Source organism: Astatotilapia calliptera, chromosome 15 (assembly GCF_900246225.1).
Source record: "Astatotilapia calliptera chromosome 15, fAstCal1.2, whole genome shotgun sequence".
Lineage (NCBI taxonomy): Eukaryota > Metazoa > Chordata > Actinopteri > Cichliformes > Cichlidae > Astatotilapia > Astatotilapia calliptera.
In genome coordinates, this window is record NC_039316.1 from 20,028,853 (window position 1) to 20,049,185 (window position 20,333).

Consider the following 20,333-nt stretch of genomic DNA (forward strand, 5'->3'; position numbering starts at 1 on the left):
TTGCTTTTCTTGACTTGACTCCCAGAGTAAACTAAATGTTGTCTTCTGTGTTGCAAGTTAAAAACTTTTATTTTTCAGTAGATTTATTATCAGTGAAAAATCAGTTTTCTAATCCTACAGTATTCCTATCAGAGCAACTCAGTAAATTGTGAGGTAATACTCAGTTTGTCATTTTAAATTTCATTCCTTTTTTTAATGAAGTGTTGCACGCTCAGTATCCACTATCAGAGCTCTTATCATTGTTTAATTCAGTTATCAGATTGCAGTGGTTCCTTTGAAGATAATTGGGTTCATTTTCGACCCAGCTTGATACCCATGCCCTGTGTTCACTGCAGGACGTCTGTTATGCAAAAGACCCGCAACATGTTCACTGTAGCTGGGGGTATAAACGTATTGATCCTGTCTCTCTTACCTTGTTAAACAGAGCTGCCAGCGCACACATGCACACCATGTAGGAATTGTGTAACAGCCCAACTGAATGGTAAATGGCCTGTATTTGTATAGCGCTTTACTTAGTCCCTATGGACCCCAAAGCGCTTTACAGGACATTCAGTCATCCACCCATTCACACACAAATTCACACACTGGTGATGGCAGCTACATTGTAGCCACAGCCACCCTGGGGCGCACTGACAGAGACGAGGCTGCCGGACACTGGCGCCACCGGGCCCTCTGACCACCATCAGTAGGCAATGGGTGAAGTGTCTTGCCCAAGGACACAACGACCGAGACTGTCGGAGCCGGGGCTCGAACCGGCAACCTTCCGATTACAAGACGAACTGCCAACTCTTGAGCCCCGATCGACCGAATGTCCGTAAGAATATGGTGAGATTGTCATACATGGTATAAACCACATAATTAGCAGGGATACTGTATGAATTTATCAAGAAAAGATTATCTATGCTTAAGATAAATTGTAGCTGACCTTTGTAAAGAGTGTTCTGGGTCAGGAATTTGTTTTGTTGTGAGGCACAACAGGTAAAATGCATCCGCTTCAATGTACTTTACCTGAATAAATCTAATGAATAAGGATCCAAGATGCAAGATTTTTAGATGGAAGTACCACTCCAGCGTGTATGTGCAGGGCATTTCTGTGTGAGGACTGCTACATATTCAGCATCTCCACCACACGCTGGGACTCAGCAGTCTGTGTCAAAGGAACATGTGTTTATAGAAACTGCAAAAAATACAAAAAATAAATTCTGCATATGAAGTAGGAAAGATCTCTCATAAGCTGTTGTGTTCTTTGTGCTTTTCTGAAATTAATATGCATGTACTCGAATCACATTATTTGTTCTTCAACACCAGCGTACAGACCTCTGACCTCCCCGAGGCCCTTGTTAATGTTTGCTTGTTGCTAAAGTGCACACTAAGCACTGAATGAAGGCTTTCAGAAAGTTCTGAGTACACAGCAGAAACCCACGTTGCAGTTAGACCACCTGCAGTGTGCGTTTATTTTTGTGAGTGTATGTGTGATCTGTTACAGTGCAGTGAATTTAGAGCTAGTGTAAAAGCTGCTTCACAGGAATTCCATTCTTCACATCATCCTATATATACAGAATAGACTTACACGTCAGCTCTATGTCGTAACTTATGCCATAACCGGAACCCTATTTTAACCCTACACTGCAACCTTCTACCTGGTGTGCACCTCCCAAGAAACATAATGCGGGTTGAAGCACAACGCAATAACTCGAATACTGTGGAAAGTTGTTGTGTAGGAATAAAAGGAGTTTCCAGTTACTATGAAAGTTACGACGTAGGATAAATCAAGCTTTAGGCTTCTCTGAAACCTGCAACCAGCTTTTCAATGGAGGCCTACAGCTGTAGGTATTCTCTGTCTGAAAAAGAGCTGTTTTAACTCCATCTTTCTCCCTTTAATCCAACTTTATTTTGATTGGGTGCCCTTCTTAAACAGGAGGTTTGAACAGCAGGTGCGTGTGCTTGACTGTGTGCACGTATTGACTATTATAGAGTAGCATGCTCTGTCTGCGTGGGCAGAAAGGTTCGCAGACTGAATCAAAAGCAGGAAGATAAGTCATCATTCGTGACAGTCTTACTCACCTTGTCACTCTACCGTGACTGTAGATTTCAACATTTGTTTGATAGAATACTAAAAAGATCAGGAAAGCAAAACCACAGTGCTAGCAAAGGGTGTGCACTGAAGTCAGAGTATACAATTTGGAGCAAAGTATGTATATCTCACTCCTTGGGGCTTAAAAAGTTGGAGTGGTTCATCAGATGATCTGGGAAACTCATCTCTTATAAGATACTAGAGATGTGTTCAAATGTCCATTTGATATATAGCGCACTACATATATAGAGTCCACAGTTTTATAGCGCTGATTGAAATCTCAGCTGTAAATTTCATCCTCTATGTTATGTTCTACAAAAATCGCCACATGAGACAGCAAGAAGTGGGTTACAGGCGCTTTATTGTATATCCATCGAAGGAGACCGCCGCCTCGCTATCTGTTAAAGAATTCTGATGTAGTGTGCTAATGTGATTTTCTTACCTGTTGAGAGGGGAGCATAATACTCCTTGGATGTCTCAGCGGTGCGGTGGCTTGTTTCCTCCCCTGCCCTAGCAGTAGGATTAAAAAAACGAAATTATGCGAGACACCTACAAGAAACATATTTGAGACTTTTCAGTCTAAACTGTAAATATGTTGGAGACGTGTTATTAAGTAGCATGCTTATGAAACCTTTGCACACAAGCAATAAGAGTGAAGCTGCTGCTGTTAAAAAACAAACTGTTATTACGTTGCATTTGGCTGTGCTTCGAAGGGGTTTAAAATGCATATACTGGAGATACAGTTACAGCAGCCCTTTCCTTCTTTTGCTCTTGTAGGTGGATTTGGTTCAGCTGAAGTACGCTGTAAATAAAGTTTGCACAGATGGTGTGTGGATTAGACTTTTTTTATTTTAAGAATACAGAGTCGTATGTCAGTCACAATGTGTGTGTATACCCAAAAACTGTGTTACATTGCACCATATAGAGGATGAAAGTATAAGCCGACTGCTGTCAGATTTGAAAGACAAACTGTCTCACCCTGTGAGATGATGGATGGACTATCTAGGGACACCTGGGGAACAGCTGGGCAGATGGGTGATGATGGTCAGGTGATGTGCCTCTGCATTGACCTTCAGAGTTGGAGTGACTGAAGTGGCAAATCATGTGTTTGTGCACAACTAGCTCATGAAGAAGGACGGCCTGGCAGAGATGAGTTAAGCTAACTCAGTGATGATCAACGTGATTATGCTGAACAAGAGAAACCCTTAAGCAGCTGACTTCCAAAGCAATTGTAATTTTTGACAATAATTTATGTAGAACGTTACATTATTGTAAATGCCCCCTCATTAACAATAATGTAAAGTCGGGAACAATATGAATCGTCTTAATTTTGAGGCGTGCCTTAATTTTGTGTGAATAGGGAGGTGTTTTCAAACTGCTGATAATTCATGCAATGAAGCTTAATCTGCTGTTGCTCTCATTGTATGTTGACCTGGATAAGATTCTCAGCTAAATGCCTCAAATCTGAAATCTGAAATGTAATTAAACTACTTCAGTTGGAGGGATAGAAACAGCTGCAACCACTTTAGCCTATCAAAAGAAGAGGAAAAAAAGAGTGTCTTGTCTTGTCTTGTGTGGACTTGTTCGGTAAGCTGTGAGCCTACAAGCTAATGAGAGAATCGCTGTTCATTCAGCAGAACAGTGTGTGTGTGTGTGTGTGTGTGTGTGTGTGTGTGTGTGTGTGTGTGTGTGTGTGTGTGTGTGTGTGTGTGTGTGTGTGTGTGTGTAAAAATGAATGTATCATTTTCAAGTCAGGACACACATGCTGAAATGCACCTCGGCTAATACCCAGCCAGATACAGACTTGCCAACTTAATCCTACAGTTTTTCACACCCAGTGTAAATCTGTAGGTACAGATTTGCCTGGTATCATCATTACCATGCACACAGTCTGCTTGTATCATAAGAAAAGAAGAATATATTTGGCTCTTTCTAGTGCCGTGGTGTATTCTCCAAATGCAAGTTTAAACAGGAGCGCTAGAGAAGTGATACAGTCTTAATTAGAGAGAAAAACATTTGGAATCAAACCAAATGTATCTATAAAAAAACAGGAAACTTGTCTGAGGAATTTTGCTCAACAGAAACTTCTTAGTTTTAAATTCCTAATTCAGTGTAAAATCCTTTTGTGCAATATTTGATGATACACTCTGCTAGCTGTCCCATTAAACTTAAAATATTCTTTCTGTTTGTGCATGCAAAATGATCTTGTCTATCCACATCCACACCCCTGAGTTCATGCAAGCTGTCAATGTGCATGTGAAATTTGACTGTGCAGACTGTGTGACTGAGAAATGAGTGTGTGCACGTTTGCTGTCACATTAGAATAAAAATAAGAGAGTCACCTCCTCACAACTGGGAACAGTTGGTGAGTACTCAGTGATTACATTGAATACTTCTTCACATTTAGTGACTGAATTTAAGTAATTGCAGCGATATGTTGGTTGCACAGACATTGAGAATATAATTACTTATAAACCTCATGGTGACTAATTTTGTTTGCAACATAATTGCACAGGTAATACAATGGAAGGCAACTTGTCTTCAGATATTCACGGTCCAACTAGAACTGCCTGCAATCATTCTCAGACAGACTGGCAAAGGTTTGCAAATAACTGCTGATTCATTAATACAGATTGCCAACATGTTCCAATCAATCTCACTTAGTCTTTGCTGAAAAGTACAACAATTTCTAATCTCTGAGCTCTGGCTATAGACTCTAAATGTAAGTAGTTATTATGAATTTCTGGGTTTGGCAACAGATTTGTCATTACTGATGACATATCACAAATAATTGTTATATTGCAACAAAGAGATGGCATTTAATTGACAATTCGTTCCCATCCAGCCTGAGACTGATGGCAGTCTGACTCCACCTTATTGCAGACAGTAACTGTCTGCAAGTCATCACAGACCTGGAGCCCAACTTCAAAGCAAACATTTCAAATGCAGTGAGATTTTTAGTTTATTACACATGATCGCAGTAATTTTGGTTGTGGCGTGGTCTCCAATCACTGTTTCTCTCTTTTTTGTGACTGTAGCTTTATGTTTGACTTATTGCCATCTAAGTCTTTGCACATCTTTTTTGTTGTTGTTGACCGAATGCTTAGTTAATATAATAATTTTCCTTTATTTTTGTTCTTTTTTACACTCGTTTGAATTAGTCTAAATTTGCTTGTAGCTGTTTCAATGTTGGCAAACAGTGCTTGTTTTTGTGTGAATGAATGCAGTCTCAAGGCGTGTGTTTGGCATTCAGAACTACAAACTCCACCCTGATCGTTTCTGGTTTATCGCGAATTCCACTGCAGAAGCAGGAATGTTTGTGGGGCAGGAATTACGACACAAAAAAAACAAGGTTCGTGCTGTATAAATGCAAGCTAATCTCACGAATTCTTGAAAGGCCATAGGAGGTGGACAATACGTCACACTTCTGGAACTTTATCCTTTCTGTTTATGAAAAAAATCTTAATCCTAGTTGCACTTCGGAAATTGAACAAGCAAGATTTCTAAACAAACATGTATGTTCCTGTGGTAATGAAACATGCATGCAATCATGTACCGCTTACATAGGGTCCTATCCTTGTTGTTGACCTAATTACACTGTAAGTACCGTATTTCCCGGACTACAAAGCGCACCTGAATATTAGCTGCACAAGCTAAAATCAGGGGAAAATCCTGTTTTTTACATACATTAGCCGCACCTGACCAAAAGCCGCAGGTGTTTCAATGTTGACTCATCATATGTAAGAGAATATGCACAAAGGGAATTGTCAGGAAAGAGATGGCTGTTTGGAGACACACCCCTTTTATTAATATTTTGAAAAACAAGTTATGGGTACATATTTGCATAACTTTTTAGGTATATGTACAAGCAGTGTTGGTCAAGTTACTTGAAAAAAGTAATCAGTAACTAATTACTGATTACTTCCCCAAAAAAGTAATCCTGTTACTTTACTGATTACTTATTTTCAAAAGTAATTAATTACTTAGTTACTTTTTAAAAACATGATTTACAACCTGAAGAGGTGATAAAGCGATAGATCTTTCAGCCCAATTCTACTTTTTCTACATAATCCATCATACAAAATGTAATCAAATGGAAAAATCTCTTTTTTTTTTACTTGTTTTATCAGTTTTAATCTTTTAACTTTATGCATCAAGCAAAAATTTAATTATATGCAACATTCTCTGAGTTGAATAAATTAGTTTAACATTTAAACCTATTTTCTGCACATTCCAGCACATAAAATAAAATATTTTTTGTGTTTACACTCACTCTTTCAAATAGATGCAAGTAAAACACTTGAAGAATCCGCGACTTTCTCTGTGAGTCTCCCATTACGTCGTTGCGCACTCGGTACTTGCTTGGAAGTTTAGGGATTTTTTCGCTTTAAAAAGAAGTTTTCTTCCCACGCACAACGGACGCTAATGTTTTTGTCACTTTTTATGGAATCAAACTCAAAGTAAGGTCAGTACTTCCACGCTTTAAACGCTGCACGCTCATACTCTCTCCCGCACTCGATATATTATCCATTGTTGATCTGCACACAGCTGTTGTCACTAACGGCGCACTCGCTTACGTCACTGTCGTGAGACATTCTCGCAAAAAATCACGGTTTTAGTAACGCAGTAACGCAGCGTTCCTACGGGAAAGTAACGGTAATCTAATTACCATTTTTGCAATAGTAATCCCTTACTTTACTCGTTACTCGAAAAAGTAATCAGATTACGCCCATCTCTGTGTACAAGTAGCGGTAATTACAAGTACGAAATTTGTACTGTGCTTCATAAATGAGTAACAAATGTAGTACATAACAATAATCTACAGCACACCAGAAAAATAGATTCAGACTACCTTTTAGGCTCAGGTGCAGTGACACGGCTTTAACAAGAAGAAAAGTCAAGTCATTCACCACCATCTTTCTCTTCTTCCTGCGCACTAAAACCACCAAAGTCCTCTCCTCCAGTGTCGGATACGAACAGGCTCAGGATGGCTACGTCATCCATTCTCAGCTTCTTTCATTCGTTGTCACTTGCAAAACCAAAGAAATCCTCGTTGTCAGTGTCAGAGTCGAACACCCTCTGAAGGGCCGTGGCGGTGTCCTCCTCTCCATAATGCAGCAGTCCAGCCCTTGATCATGGATGTTTTCACACTTTTCCACGCTGTCAGAATCCAATGGTGGAGTTGAGCATAACTTGCTTTTCGCAAGTTTATCGCCGCTCGTCATCCACGACTCCCGCTGAACGCGTAGCGTTAATTTGAAGTTTGTTTTTCGCGCTACTTGTACAGCACTATGTTGCCTGGCGGATGGACACGTGACCAACATACCACTCTTGAACCCCGATACTGTGTGTCTGATCACGTGCCCTTCCGCCAGGCAACGTAGTGCCGTACAACAGCGGAACAAACAAAACAAATCGTCTTACGATATGACAAAAATCACGGACAATCCATAGAAAAGCCACACCTGACTAAAAGCCGCAGGGTTCAAAGCTTGTGCAAAAAGTAGCGGCTTATAGCCCGACAATTACGGTATATTATTGACACGGTTGATTAAAGGTGTGTCTTTGCAGAGGTGTGTAAATGGTAGGCAGGTAACATTTACACACCTCCAACATTTGAAAACAATCAGCAGGTTGCCATTTTTTAATCAGAAGGAACCTTTAAGCTACTTGTCTGTGGCTGCTAAAAAACATTAATTTTTTTAGTACATGTCAAGCATTTGTGTGTGAGTGTATGCCAGGACAGAGGATGTGTCTTTTGTCAGCAATGCTCGTGCTGCTGAGTACTATTCAAATGCTAATGCAGAATTCCCACTCCTCACTGGATTAGCCTGCACTCCTGTTTACCTAGCATGACTACTTCCTGTACAAGGAAGGATACTCCTGTACTCTGTGCACACACAGAGAAATGCTTATATGCAGAATCACACCCTCATCTATATGCACGCACAAGAAAACTGGTATTTCTTGCGGGATCCCACACATGGACACACACATACACACTGAGAGAGCTTTTGGAGAGCCTTTGAAGCAGCATGGTTGGAGTGTGCCGTGTCCTCGGGCAGGTTGGCAGGGGGTCTTTATGGAATTTCTGCCTTCAGAAATCCAAACATGAGAGGAAACAATCTGTTGGTTCTTTGAATACTGAAGGACACTGCCTCACTGTGTGCGTCTCTCATTCTCTCTCTCTGGTGGAGGAATGTCAAGCGTCTCAGGGCAAGATGTTGATCAGATCTGGACCAGACAGAAATTATTTCTGTATGTAGTACATTATTCATTGAATTCATTATTTCACAGAGGATTCTCTCTTTAAATGATGAACACAATGGCACTGTGTCTAACAGAGTTAGCGCTGGTACTTCCTGACACTTTACAAAAGCACCACTGCTAATGCACTGTTTTGTTTAAAAAAATATACATGTTAGCAAATGATTGAAGAAAAGGTTTTATTAAATTGTTGAGGTGGCCATTGAATCGTTTTTGCCAGCTTTGCCCTTATTGTGCAAATTTGTCTTCGCTGAACTCTGATGGCAGAAGTTCCATACAGCGTAGTCTGTTTTTACATGATTGATTGACATTATATTGATCAAGTGACGAAAAGATGGTGTGATTGTCTGAAGCATTAGACTGATTAAAAGTTAAGAATCACCATGTGCACCCACCTTAGTAGTGACCAATTTTTAAGGATATTCTGCTGTTACTTTTGAACAGGGGCCAAACCAACTACGCCCTTCCACTCCTGTCCTGCCAACATCTGGTTGGTCTCATCCAGTCTAATGTGTGTTGTTATTCTTCAGTTGTTCCATTAAAAAAAATGCTTATTTCTAATCTTACCATCTTGTAAACCCTCCCTTTCACTTCTACCTCTATCCTTCTCTCACAAATCACTCCCAATACTTGTCTCCACCCACTCCACCCTCCCTGGACTCTCCTTCACCTCTCCAGTGCTTGTCTGTTCCTTATTAAAACGTCACCTGCACTACCTCCACTCCTTGCGTCTTACAGCTGCCTCCTTTTTTGCACACATGTATTCTGTGTGGCTTCTATTGACTTTTGCTGCTCTTCTCTCCAGAGCATACCTCCACCTCTCCAGGCTTTATTCCACCTGCTCCTGACGTTCAATGCAGATCAGTGTCATCTGCAAACATCAAAACCGACTGATGCAGTGATGAAAGAACTCAGTATTAGTGCATATTGTGATTTTTTTCTTTTGTCCCTAACTCATGGTTCAACCAATCACACAACTCGAATGCAAGATTGCTTAGTTCAGTATATAGAGTGACAGAGTGCTGTGAGAGTATTAACCCTGCTGCTTCAAGTTCCCTTGTTTTGTTTTTTGCACTAATCCCAAAGCCAATAGTAGCCCTTTTTTAAAATTAAAAAATAAATAAATAAAGGAAAAAAACACCTTAATTAATGGATTAATGGTTGATGCTACACACTGTAGTGCTCTATGCATGTAGAAAAACTTAAAATACAATATACATTTTCACAATATTCTTCTTCATACACTCAACAAAAATATAAACGCAACACCTTTGTTACTGCTCCCATTCTCCCATTCCCCATGGGATGGACGTAGAGACCTAAAATTCATTCCAGATACACAATATAACCATCCCTCCCAAACAGTGGTCACAAATCAGTCCAAATGTGTGGTAGTGGGCACATCTGCTATATTGAGATAATCCATCCCACCTCACAGGTGTGCCACATCAGGATGCTGATCTGACATCATGAGTAGTGCACAGGTGTACCTCAGACTGCCCACAACAAAAGGCCACCCTGGAATGTGCAGTTATGTCTCACAGCAAAATTCCACAGATGCCACAAGCAATGAGGGAGCGTGCAATTGGCATGCTGACAGCAGGAATGTCAACCAGATCTGTCGCCCGTGCATTGAATGTTCATTTCTCAACCATAAGCCGTCTCCACAGGCGTTTCAGAGAATATGGCAGCACATCCAACCGGCCTCACAACTGCAGACCTCGTGTAACCACACCAGCCCAGGACCTCCACATCCAGCAGGTTCACCTCCAAGATCGCCACCCAGACAGCTGCTGGAACAATTGGTTTGCACAACCAAACAATTTCTGCACAAACTGTCAGAAACCGTCTGAGGGACGCTCAACTGCATGCCCGTCGTCCTCATCGGGGTCTTGACCTGACTCCAGCTCGTCGCCGTAGCAGACTTGTGTGGGCAAATGCTCACATTCGATGGCGTCTGGCACGTTGGAGAGGTGTGCGCTTCATGGATGAATCATGGTTCACATTGTTCAGGGCAGATGGCAGCTGAGAATGTCCCAGTTCTTGCATGGCCAGCATACTCACCGGACATGTCACCCATTGAGCATGTTCGGGATGTGCTTGACCGGCGTATACGACAGCGTGTACCAGTTCCCACGAATATCCAACAACCTCGCACAGCCATTGAAGTGGAGTGGACCAACATTCCACAGGCCACAATTGACAATCTGATAGACTCCATGCGACGATGTGTTGCACTGCATGAGGCAAATGGTGGTCACACCAGATACTGACCGGTTCTGGGTCCCCAGACCCCCAATAGCGCAAAAAACTGCACATTCCAGGGTGGCCTTTTGTTGTGGGCAGTCTGAGGTACACCTGTGCACTACTCATGATGTCAGATCAGCATCCTGATGTGGCACACCTGCGAGGTGGGATGGATTATCTCAATATAGCAGATGTGCCCACTACCACACATTTGGACTGATTTGTGACCACTGTTTGGGAGGGATGGTTATATTGTGTATCTGGAATGAATTTTAGGTCTCTACGTCCATCCCATGGGGAATGGGAGCAGTAACAAAGGTGTTGCGTTTATATTTTTGTTGAGTGTAGCATCATTTTTAAAACAGTCATCAATTTATTAGCTTATTGCAATGTTTTTTGTGGAAATCTCTCTTACAATTTGACTTCTGTCTCAGTTTCTCTCTTTTCTTTCTCGAGAAAACAAGATCGATGCTCCAGTCACTGTGCTCGTCGTGTGTATCACAACGCCCAATCGCGCCACAATGGCACAAGGCACACTTACACACAATACTGTACACTACACTAAATAACACAAGAGCACACATACATAAACTGCATGCACACGCACAGTTGAAATTATTCATTTCCCTGTCATATGAAATGCAGTTATTGTTCCTTTCTCCTTCCCTCTCCCTATCAGGAGGCATTCACATGGACAAGAGGAGAGGGAAATGAGTTTTCAGAGCGGCTATAACCAGCTCCCAGGGAGGGAATAATAATAATAATGTTTTATATGAAGCACTCAGTTCAGCAGGGCCCACAGGTTGGCTAACTAGACTGGCCTCTGGCACTGGAGGACTCATTTGTGAAACACACTTACCACTGTGGAAATGAACCTAGCTGAGGTTCAACAGCTACAGCGGCTGATATATCACTAAAGTTATGTCGCAGCTTTGCGATTTTCATGATGTTGGTTTGGAGAAATGCCAAACAATCAACCAGTTAAGTGTTTATTTTTGACTGGTATTGATGGTAGGGATAAAAGGGCACCAGTTTAAGCTTTTAAACCATATGTTAATGGAAATTTGTCATGTCTTTGAGTAGGTTCAGAGGTTTCCTAACATGTTTTTTCCCTGACATTTCATAGTGTTATATTGTCATAACATAGACTTAGTGTTATTTTTTTACAATAATTATTATAAAATATGATTATATTTTGGCCATGTTTCTCAGTTTTCCCATGTCTGTATCATAATGAGAAATGTGAAGCTAAATATTTGCAGACATCACCCAGCAGAGATCCATGTCAGAACGCTAATGTGCCAAGCAGTCAGACTGGACATGTGGTGGTTTGGTGTAAATCAGTTCCCATGTTTCTGCTTTGTGTTTAGTATACTGATTCATATTCTATTCTATCTGTTTCATATCAAAGCAAATGTAGGTTTAAAAAAATCTGAGATCTCAAACAAAACAGACGGAAATGTTGCTGTGAAAGTCTTTACAGTACAGCAGCTGTGGGGAATATTGACTTACCTGTGAGGCTTGGTCACTGAAGGCCATATGTGTTTTTAGTGAAAGTGGAGCATTGCAAAGGTAGAAAAGCAGTGGTATCGAAACTCTGGAAAGAATTCATTTGCATTTGTGATTTGGATTAACTGAAGTTGGGGGGGGGAATCCATCTGTTATTTCATTTTTTTGTGAATATCAACAACAGAATATTGTTTATTTAATCATATTTAACTAAAATTTCGTTATTTGGTGCAGTTTCTATGTTCCCCCCAATAATTCTCAGAACCTTCAGAAGTTAATTTTCATTTCAAATTTTGACATTTTAGCTTTTTGCTTTGAAAAGTGTTTTTTTTCTCCCAGCGAGAATTGCAACTTCTTTACTTGTTTAGCAGAAATGGTACAAAGAAATATTGTTACATAAGCATTCATATGTAACAAATGCAATGTGCAGTATTTAAGCCATGTGGCCCTAATTTCAACCCTTTATCTCTCTCACCCACAAAAATGACATCTGATGACCTCCCCTGTACCCTTAATTACGTGTTTTTGACACCACAGGATATTACGATAAAGATGTGCATAGTTTCCGGGTTTTTCCAAGGGTAGTTGCGTAGGCAGAGGTAACCCTCAGTAACTTCTGATGCAAACCCAGCAGGCCTTAAATATGACAGAAACTGCTCAGTTCAGAAAAGAGCTTTAAGGGATATTCCTAGTATGATTTCAAGGGGTAAAGAGTCAATATGGAGGGCCTTTTTCCAATATAGAACTTCACCCTTTACTGTATATACATATTCTTCACATCATAAAGTGTTGATTTAAATTTCTATTGGTGTGATGTTTTGAATAAATGTCTCTCAGAAACTGTTCTTTACCTAATTACATTTCCAACGAATGCACATTTTACTCATATACATGTATCTGACAGCTTCAACTAATGTTTGTTTTTTTTACTTACAATTTTTCACTGACTACATAGTCTTCACTTCAGAGGTTATTGGACAGCAGCTTTCAGCTAAATTAGCATTTGATCAGATGTTATACAAAGAAAGGGAATTTGCCATCACCATACAATTCCTGAAATGAGAAGCATGTTTCTCTCAACAGCACAAGAAAAGGCGTTTAGCATTTTTCCCTCCTAATTCCTTCCTACGTTATAAATGGTAAATGATTCAGAAGCTTCAAAAAAAAAGGGAAAAAAGCAAGAATCAGCATACATTGGATTTTTTTTTTTTTTAGATGGGGATGCGGTATAATCAAGCATCTTTGACTGCAAAATTATCCATGTACTCTGTATGTGTGTGTGTCTGTGTTTCTCTTACACACACAAACATACAGATAAACAGAGGCTGGGAAAGGCTCGAAGGTTTGATTATGTCATCATGTAGGCTCAGCAGGACAGTGTCAGTAAATCATAACTTTACATGTACCGACATTTCATTTATAATTCATATGATGGTCATGTAGGCGTCAGTTTGGGTTCCGCTTTGCGAGTGTGTCTCTTCACTTGTGCTACACATACTTGGGTTGTGTCTGTGTGTATCTGTGTGCAATGGAAATTAACTGTCACTGATAAGACATGCACCACTTTGTCACGCTACACAACAGACGCCTTTGTGTGTGTTAGGGTTACGGTTTTGTGTGTGTGTGTGTTTCTGAAAAAGATGTTGCCATGGATTTAACTAATTTGGTTACTGTCGCTTTCCACAATGACTTGACTTTTTAATGTAATATATAAATCAGGCTCTTGATTTCTTGTTTGAATATGGGGATTAGAGAACAAGATTCACACAGATGTTGAAAGAACATGATGTCTTAATAATCAAGATAAACAAGTTGTGTATGTATGGCAAAAGGGTTTTGAATAAATTCTGACTGAAAAAGTTTCAAATTTTAAAACTTGAATTAAATATGATGTTAAACAAAAAACCTAGAAGGAATTTTTGCTACTTGGTAGCCCTGTTGGTAACACCTTCAGGTTGTTATTTTAATATAAGACTGTAGATCTGAAGGACAACATGGTGCTAAACTTAATAATCACATGGATTTAAAACCTGTGTGGAAAGAATCATGAATCAGATCTGACAACTTCTTAAAGTTTCTAAAGTTTCATGACAGCAGAGCTTAATATATGGCTCAGTCCACGGTTATGCCACGATCAACATTTTGAACAGAGTACTTGAACAGATGCTTCAGAAACCATTATGCTTGCATAGAAATCCGATTGGTATTGGTTGTTCTTGGTTTTGCTGTTTTAAAGTTTTGCTGTAAAGTGTATTTTGGCATAGTGTTGGTTTCTATTCTACAAATGTTGCTGTCTTTCCTGAAGACAACTTCATCCTGGGGTTGGATGTAACCTACCTCCACTTTCTTGGCCTGGCACCAAAGATGATCCTCCTTATACCACTGTGACCTTAGTGGTAATTGTAATTAGAACCTGCAGCAGCTTGAGAACTGATCATTCATGATCAAGACAGTAACAGTCACCTGCACTGACTGGACAGCAGCTGTTACACAGTGCAAGGGAAATAAAATATTTGCAGAAAGAAACATTTAAGAACACCTCTTCAGGGCACACAAGGATGCATGTACATACTTAAACACTAAATGTTTAATGAGGTTATATATTAAAGAAGTGCAACTATAACTTTTCCATATATTTTCATGTAGACATTTTTTTTCCTCATTCAGAGGTGTTGATCCATTCTAGCCATGAGAAAGAATTGTGGTTTAAAGCACTTCCACATCAGCTGTACTTTTCACACTATGTCCCTGTTTTATTTTCAGTCTGTGGTTTTGTGTTTTTAGCCTGGCCTGCAGCTCCTAACCTTTTCTGAATAGCTAGTGTTGCACTGATCAGGAGGCAGGCAGACACCTCTGTATTGTTAAATGAACACTACGTGTAACATGTTTTTAGGCCAGAAAAAGCAGTACACAACATAGGCAAGTCAAAACCCTTCATGCCTTCATGGGTTACTGCAGTACCACATTATACCTTGATATTACGCTAACTGAGGTGTGCCAGATTAAACAGGATTGTATCTGGAAAATCAGTGGCAACAGGTATTATGGAGTAATTAATCCAATTATGAAATTTTGGTTCAAATCCTCAGTATGTATGGAGGAAGTCAGGATAGAGGTACAACAATGAGTGTCTACAGCCATGTTTAAAACAAAGTAAAGGCTCTATCTCTGTTTAGGGTTGTATTTTAGCCCATTTTTATTGCCAACTTGTTGCTTTGTGGAATGTAACAGATTGGCAATGGCTTTGTTTTTTCAGCCTGATAATGATGCCAAGCAGCACTGCCAGTGCAGTAAAAGCATACCTCGATAGTTTTTTGTTGTGCGTTTTTTCTTTTGGTCATGGATTGGCCTCCCCAGAGCCCAGACCTCAGCATTACTTAAGTAGTGTTGGATCATCTCAACAGGGAATTGAACAAAAGACAGAAACATCCAAAGAAGAGCTTTGGATGTCCTTCAAGAACCCTGGAGAATGATTTCCAGTGAACGCTTAAAGAAATTACAAGAAAGCTCGTCTAGGAGAGTTCAGGCTGTGCTGAAAAACAAAGATGGCCATACTAACTATTGACTTTCAAGCTTTTTTCCTAAAAAATATAAAGAAATGAAGGATGGTTCATGACTTTTGCACAGTACTATATCCTCTGATATCCTGTGTTAAACTTGACTCCTGCCAGCAACCAGCTTATTTTGTGAATGTCAAATTAGCCTGAGTGAAAAAAGGTGTGTGTGTGTGGGAGGGAGGCAAAGGGAGAGAGTGTGTGTGTGAATAGGGCAGTAATTGTCTACTGCCATTTCTGTGAGTGTATATGTGTGTGTGCGTTGGTGCAAAAATTGTAATTCTCACCTTGATGCATGTAAGATTGAGCCATCAATCTAGTTTATAGAGAGCGGAGGGTAAAATGAGGATAAAGAGAGTGGGGGAGAAAGATAACAGAGAGGGAGAGTGAGGGAGAGGAGGGGATACAAACGAAAGAGGAAAGTCAAAAACTAAGAGTCAAAGAGAGTGAGAACAAAGAAGGCTACAAAAAACGAAGAGCCAAACAGCAGCATTGACAGAAAAGTCGCAAAATCACAATATGAGAGAGAATAGAAAAGCTGATGAAGAATAAGAAAGATGGCACAAAAGGAAAGCGTGATGAGAAATGAGAAGAAAAATGAGAAGGAAAAAATAAGAAAAGACAAAAAATGGGATATATTGAGAGGATGTGAGGTAAAGAGAGACAAATGGATCCGCAGAAAGAGCCGACACACACGCACACTTGCACACACAAACAATGAGAACAACAGTGAGCCGACAGGGAGCAAATTAACTGGTTTAAAGCAGACAGAGTACAAGCTGTTTTCACTGTCACCAGTCATTTGTGCTCAATGTGTCATTTCTCCACTCAGTGCCAGTTACAGTCGGCTTCTCCTGTCACTGCCTCTGTGCGAGCACAAGCTAGTATCAGTACTTACACAGCATTGTGCGGTGAGCCATAGTATTTCATGCAAGAAGCCACCTAGCAGAGGACAGCCTTTCACGATGCTCATGTTTGCAAAGTTACAGCGATCATGTCTGGTGTATGTGTGATGATGTACAGTGCTGTGTGGACACAGCACAGTTTTACCGTGGAATAAATGTTGATTGAGCTGGAATATTATTATTATTTCTGTAACTCTACAACAGAAACTGAGTGCTGTGAAAACTGCTTACTGACTGGTTTGTGAAGTCCTCCATTGAAGCCTCAGCTTGATCACTTTGGCTGTTGCCGTCTTGTTCTTTTGAAATGAGATGCAATAAGTGAGGGTTGGCTCCATTGTCAGGTAGCTGTAGACTAAATCATTCTTCTAGTTCATCGATGTTACTCTTAGTAGACTGAATATGTTGTACTGGGGGGAAATTGTAAATTAGTATTTGAGACCAAAATACATGCGTTGTGAATTTTTCTTCTGAGATCATAAATCAAGCAAAAAGTTGGGTGGTTTTCCTGTTGTGTAAAAATCTGAGTTGCTGCAGGCTGGCCTCTCGAAAGAATGTAGATTTAAGATATTGCTGCATGACACAACTTTTTAAAGCTCAAAGTTACAGTGCTGTGCAAAAGTCTTGAGCCATCTGTCATTTCTTTATATTTTTCTGGGAAATGGGCTGGAGTAAAACATATGTGCAAACATACATGGGAATACAGTATATAAGGCAAAACAGTTTGTAATTTCTTTAGGTAGTCTTCAGGTAGAGTTAAAGCTCTTCTTTGGATGGATGGCAGCCTTTTAGTTTCTCTCAGATGATCCCACACTGCTTCAATAATGTTGAGGTCTGGGCTCTGGGGAAGACTGATAGTTTTTCGCTGTGTTCGGGATCACTGTCATGGTGAAAAATGAAGCTGTTGCCAATCAGTTTCCTCAGATTGTGTTGTATGATGGATTTGACAAAACCTTCAACACCACTGCTTGAAATACAGCAACAGGCCATAACAGAGCCTCGCGTTAGCTTCAGCCTCTTCACTCCTTTTTGTGCGCCCAGGTCCTTGAAGCTCTGCTCTGATTGCGTTAATGATCGTTGTTCTGGAGTGAAAATGTTTTCTTCGGTAAAGTCCAGCATTATTGAGTTTACTTTTAAGACTCCTTAAACTCATCTTTACACCATGCAAACTTAACATCGTGTCCACGATAACACCTGATGAACACCAATGAAGTGACCTTCATTGAAATATTGAATGCAGTACTGTAGGGTGTCTGATCCTGGTCTGTATCCCGCAAAAGCCCCAGAGACCGTCCACAGGAAGCACATAAAGCAGTGAAGAGGCTGAAGCTAACGCCCAAAACGGGCAGAACATTTTCCATTTATCTATGTAGTGCAGCGAGCACCGTCAGGGTAATAAATCTAACGAAGTGCTGTGAGGAGTTAGTTTCTAGACCAGGGGTGGGCAATCTCAGTCCACGAGGGCCGGTGTCCCTGCAGGTTTTAGATCTCACCTTGGGTCAACACACCTGAATCACATGATTAGTTCGTTACCAGGCCTCTGGAGAACTTCAGGACATGTTGGCTGTATCCCAATTCAGGGTCTGCAGCTGCATTTTAAGGCCGATTACGTCGCAGCGACGCGACGAAGACTGTTCCAATTCGAAGGCTGCTCGAAATGCGGCCCTCAAATGCGTCCTTCATTTCCCTGAATTTTAAGGACGTGGCGGTGTAGACTTCGTGGCCCAACATATCCCAGAATGCATAGCGCGGCGGTGGGTGTGGATTGGTGTGGATAATTTTGCCGAAAAAAAAAAAACGGCGGATGAGGAGCGCCCAAAGAGTAAACTTTAAGTACTGAATATTATGTCACTTATTTATGTGCAAATGTTTAATAATGAAGAACATTAAAACATTACTGTTGGCCACATGTCGGCAAAGTTACGTGACATTAGTGACGTTTGTACTAACTTGGTTTTAAAGCCTTTACTTTAAAATATACGCTGTTCAATAGCTGAGCTTAATCTTACAGAGAGTGATCAAAGCTCATGTAGAAACAAACAAACAAGTGAACAAAGGATTTTCTCCTTCATTTCTGTCAAACAAAGCTGTATGAAAAGTTTCCAGCTGTTAGTATCATGGTTGCTAGGCACGGAGGCTAGACCGTCCCATTTCACAAGCCTCGCACTTCTAGCATTAGCGGTCTTTAAGTACGTGGCCCTTGAGGACCGTTGAGGCTGCGTACTTTAAGGCTGCAGACCCTGAATTGGGATACAACCATTGAGGAGGTAATTTAGCCATTTAAATCAGCTGTGTTGGATCTAAAACCTGCAGGGACACCGGCCCTCGTTGACTGAGGCTGTATCCCAATTCAGGGTCTGCAGCCTTAAAGTACGCAGCCTCAACGATCCTCAAGGGCCACGTACTTAAAGACCGCTAATGCTGGAAGTGCGAGGCTTGTGAAATGGGACGGTCTAGCCTCCGTTGCGCTGCCCAGGTTGCCTAGCAACCATGATACTAACAGCTGGAAACGTGTCATACAGCTTTGTTTGACAGAAATGAAGGAGAAAATCTTTTATTCATTTGTTTGTTTGTTTCTACATGAGCTTTGATCACTCTCTGTAAGATTAAGCTCAGCTATTGAACGGCGTATATTTTAAAGTAAAGGCTTTAAAACCAAGTTAGTACAAACGTCACTAATGTTTCATAACTTTGCCGACATGTGGCCAACAGTAATGTTTTAATGTTCTTCGTTATTAAACATTTGCACATAAATAAGTGACATAATATTCAGTACTTAAAGTTTACTCTTCGGGCGCCCCTCATCCGCCATTTCGGCAAAATTATCCACACCCAAAGCCGCGCTATGCATTCTGGGATATGTTGGGCCACGAAGTCTACACCGTGGGAAATGAAGGACGCATTTGAGGGCCGCATTTCGAGCAGCCTTCGAATTGGGACAGCCTTCGTCGCGTCGCGGTGACGTAATCGGCCTTAAAATGAGGCCTTTAAGGCTGCAGACCCTGAATTGGGATACAGCCTGAGATTGCCCCTGTTCTAGACGTTTGTTGACATCCCGCGTTTAGCTGCTGCTGCTTCTTCTGCCGCTAATTTAAAGACGCTTTACTGCCACCTGCTGGGCTGGAGTGTGGACCATGACGGTTTTAAGGCCTGGATATTTTCTTAAGAAAATCCCCGTGACATTTAAAAATCTGAACATCCTTATCTCACCCATACTCTTTTGTAAAATCTCTTCAAACATTAACTGAACAGTACTTCTGTGAAAAGCCCTCGTTTAGCTGACTACAAATCACTTTTTTGTACTACAAATATAGAGTAAGCCTAATCGTTGAGTCACTTCTGGTATTTCAGACAATCCCTTTCCGTCAAGAGCCACTTGTTAATTTGTTGCAGACTTGTTAAAGTGTTTTCTTAAATGTTATTTTGTTCTTCCAACTTTGTTTTATTGATTTCAACAATGACATACAAAGTTAGCAACAGCTAAGTCAATCTTGATTTCAGAATAGTGGTATGTCCATTATACCCTCCAACCCCCCAACCCGAATTCTCCCCCTTCCAGGTCCACACTAGACAAAACACCGCAGAGAACCAGTCAACCCATACACATAACAAGCATAATCCCCAAAAAACAACAACAACCACAACCCCCCCCCCCCACCCCGCAACCAACCAAACAAACAAAAACAAAGCAAAAACAGAGAAAACAAAAGCAGTTATTATAGTTAGTTATAGTTATAATGTTATAGTTATAATGGTATTTTGTTGTCAATTTTTTTATTT

General features: G+C 40.6%; 1 protein-coding gene across 3 annotated transcripts in view; it reads left to right on the top strand.

Annotated features, from left to right (window-relative positions):
* galnt14 (UDP-N-acetyl-alpha-D-galactosamine:polypeptide N-acetylgalactosaminyltransferase 14 (GalNAc-T14)) overlaps positions 1–20,333 on the top strand; it is a 241,706-nt gene that overhangs the window by 886 nt on the left and 220,487 nt on the right. The window contains exon 1 of one of the 3 annotated variants that reach the window (XM_026142695.1): positions 778–825. The exons of the other annotated variants lie outside the window; for them this stretch is intronic. Within the exon in view, the coding sequence (XP_025998480.1) occupies positions 823–825 (3 nt within the window). The 5' untranslated portion in view covers positions 778–822. Of the gene's footprint in view, positions 1–777; positions 826–20,333 lie in introns of those variants that run through there. 3 annotated transcript variants of the gene reach the window in all.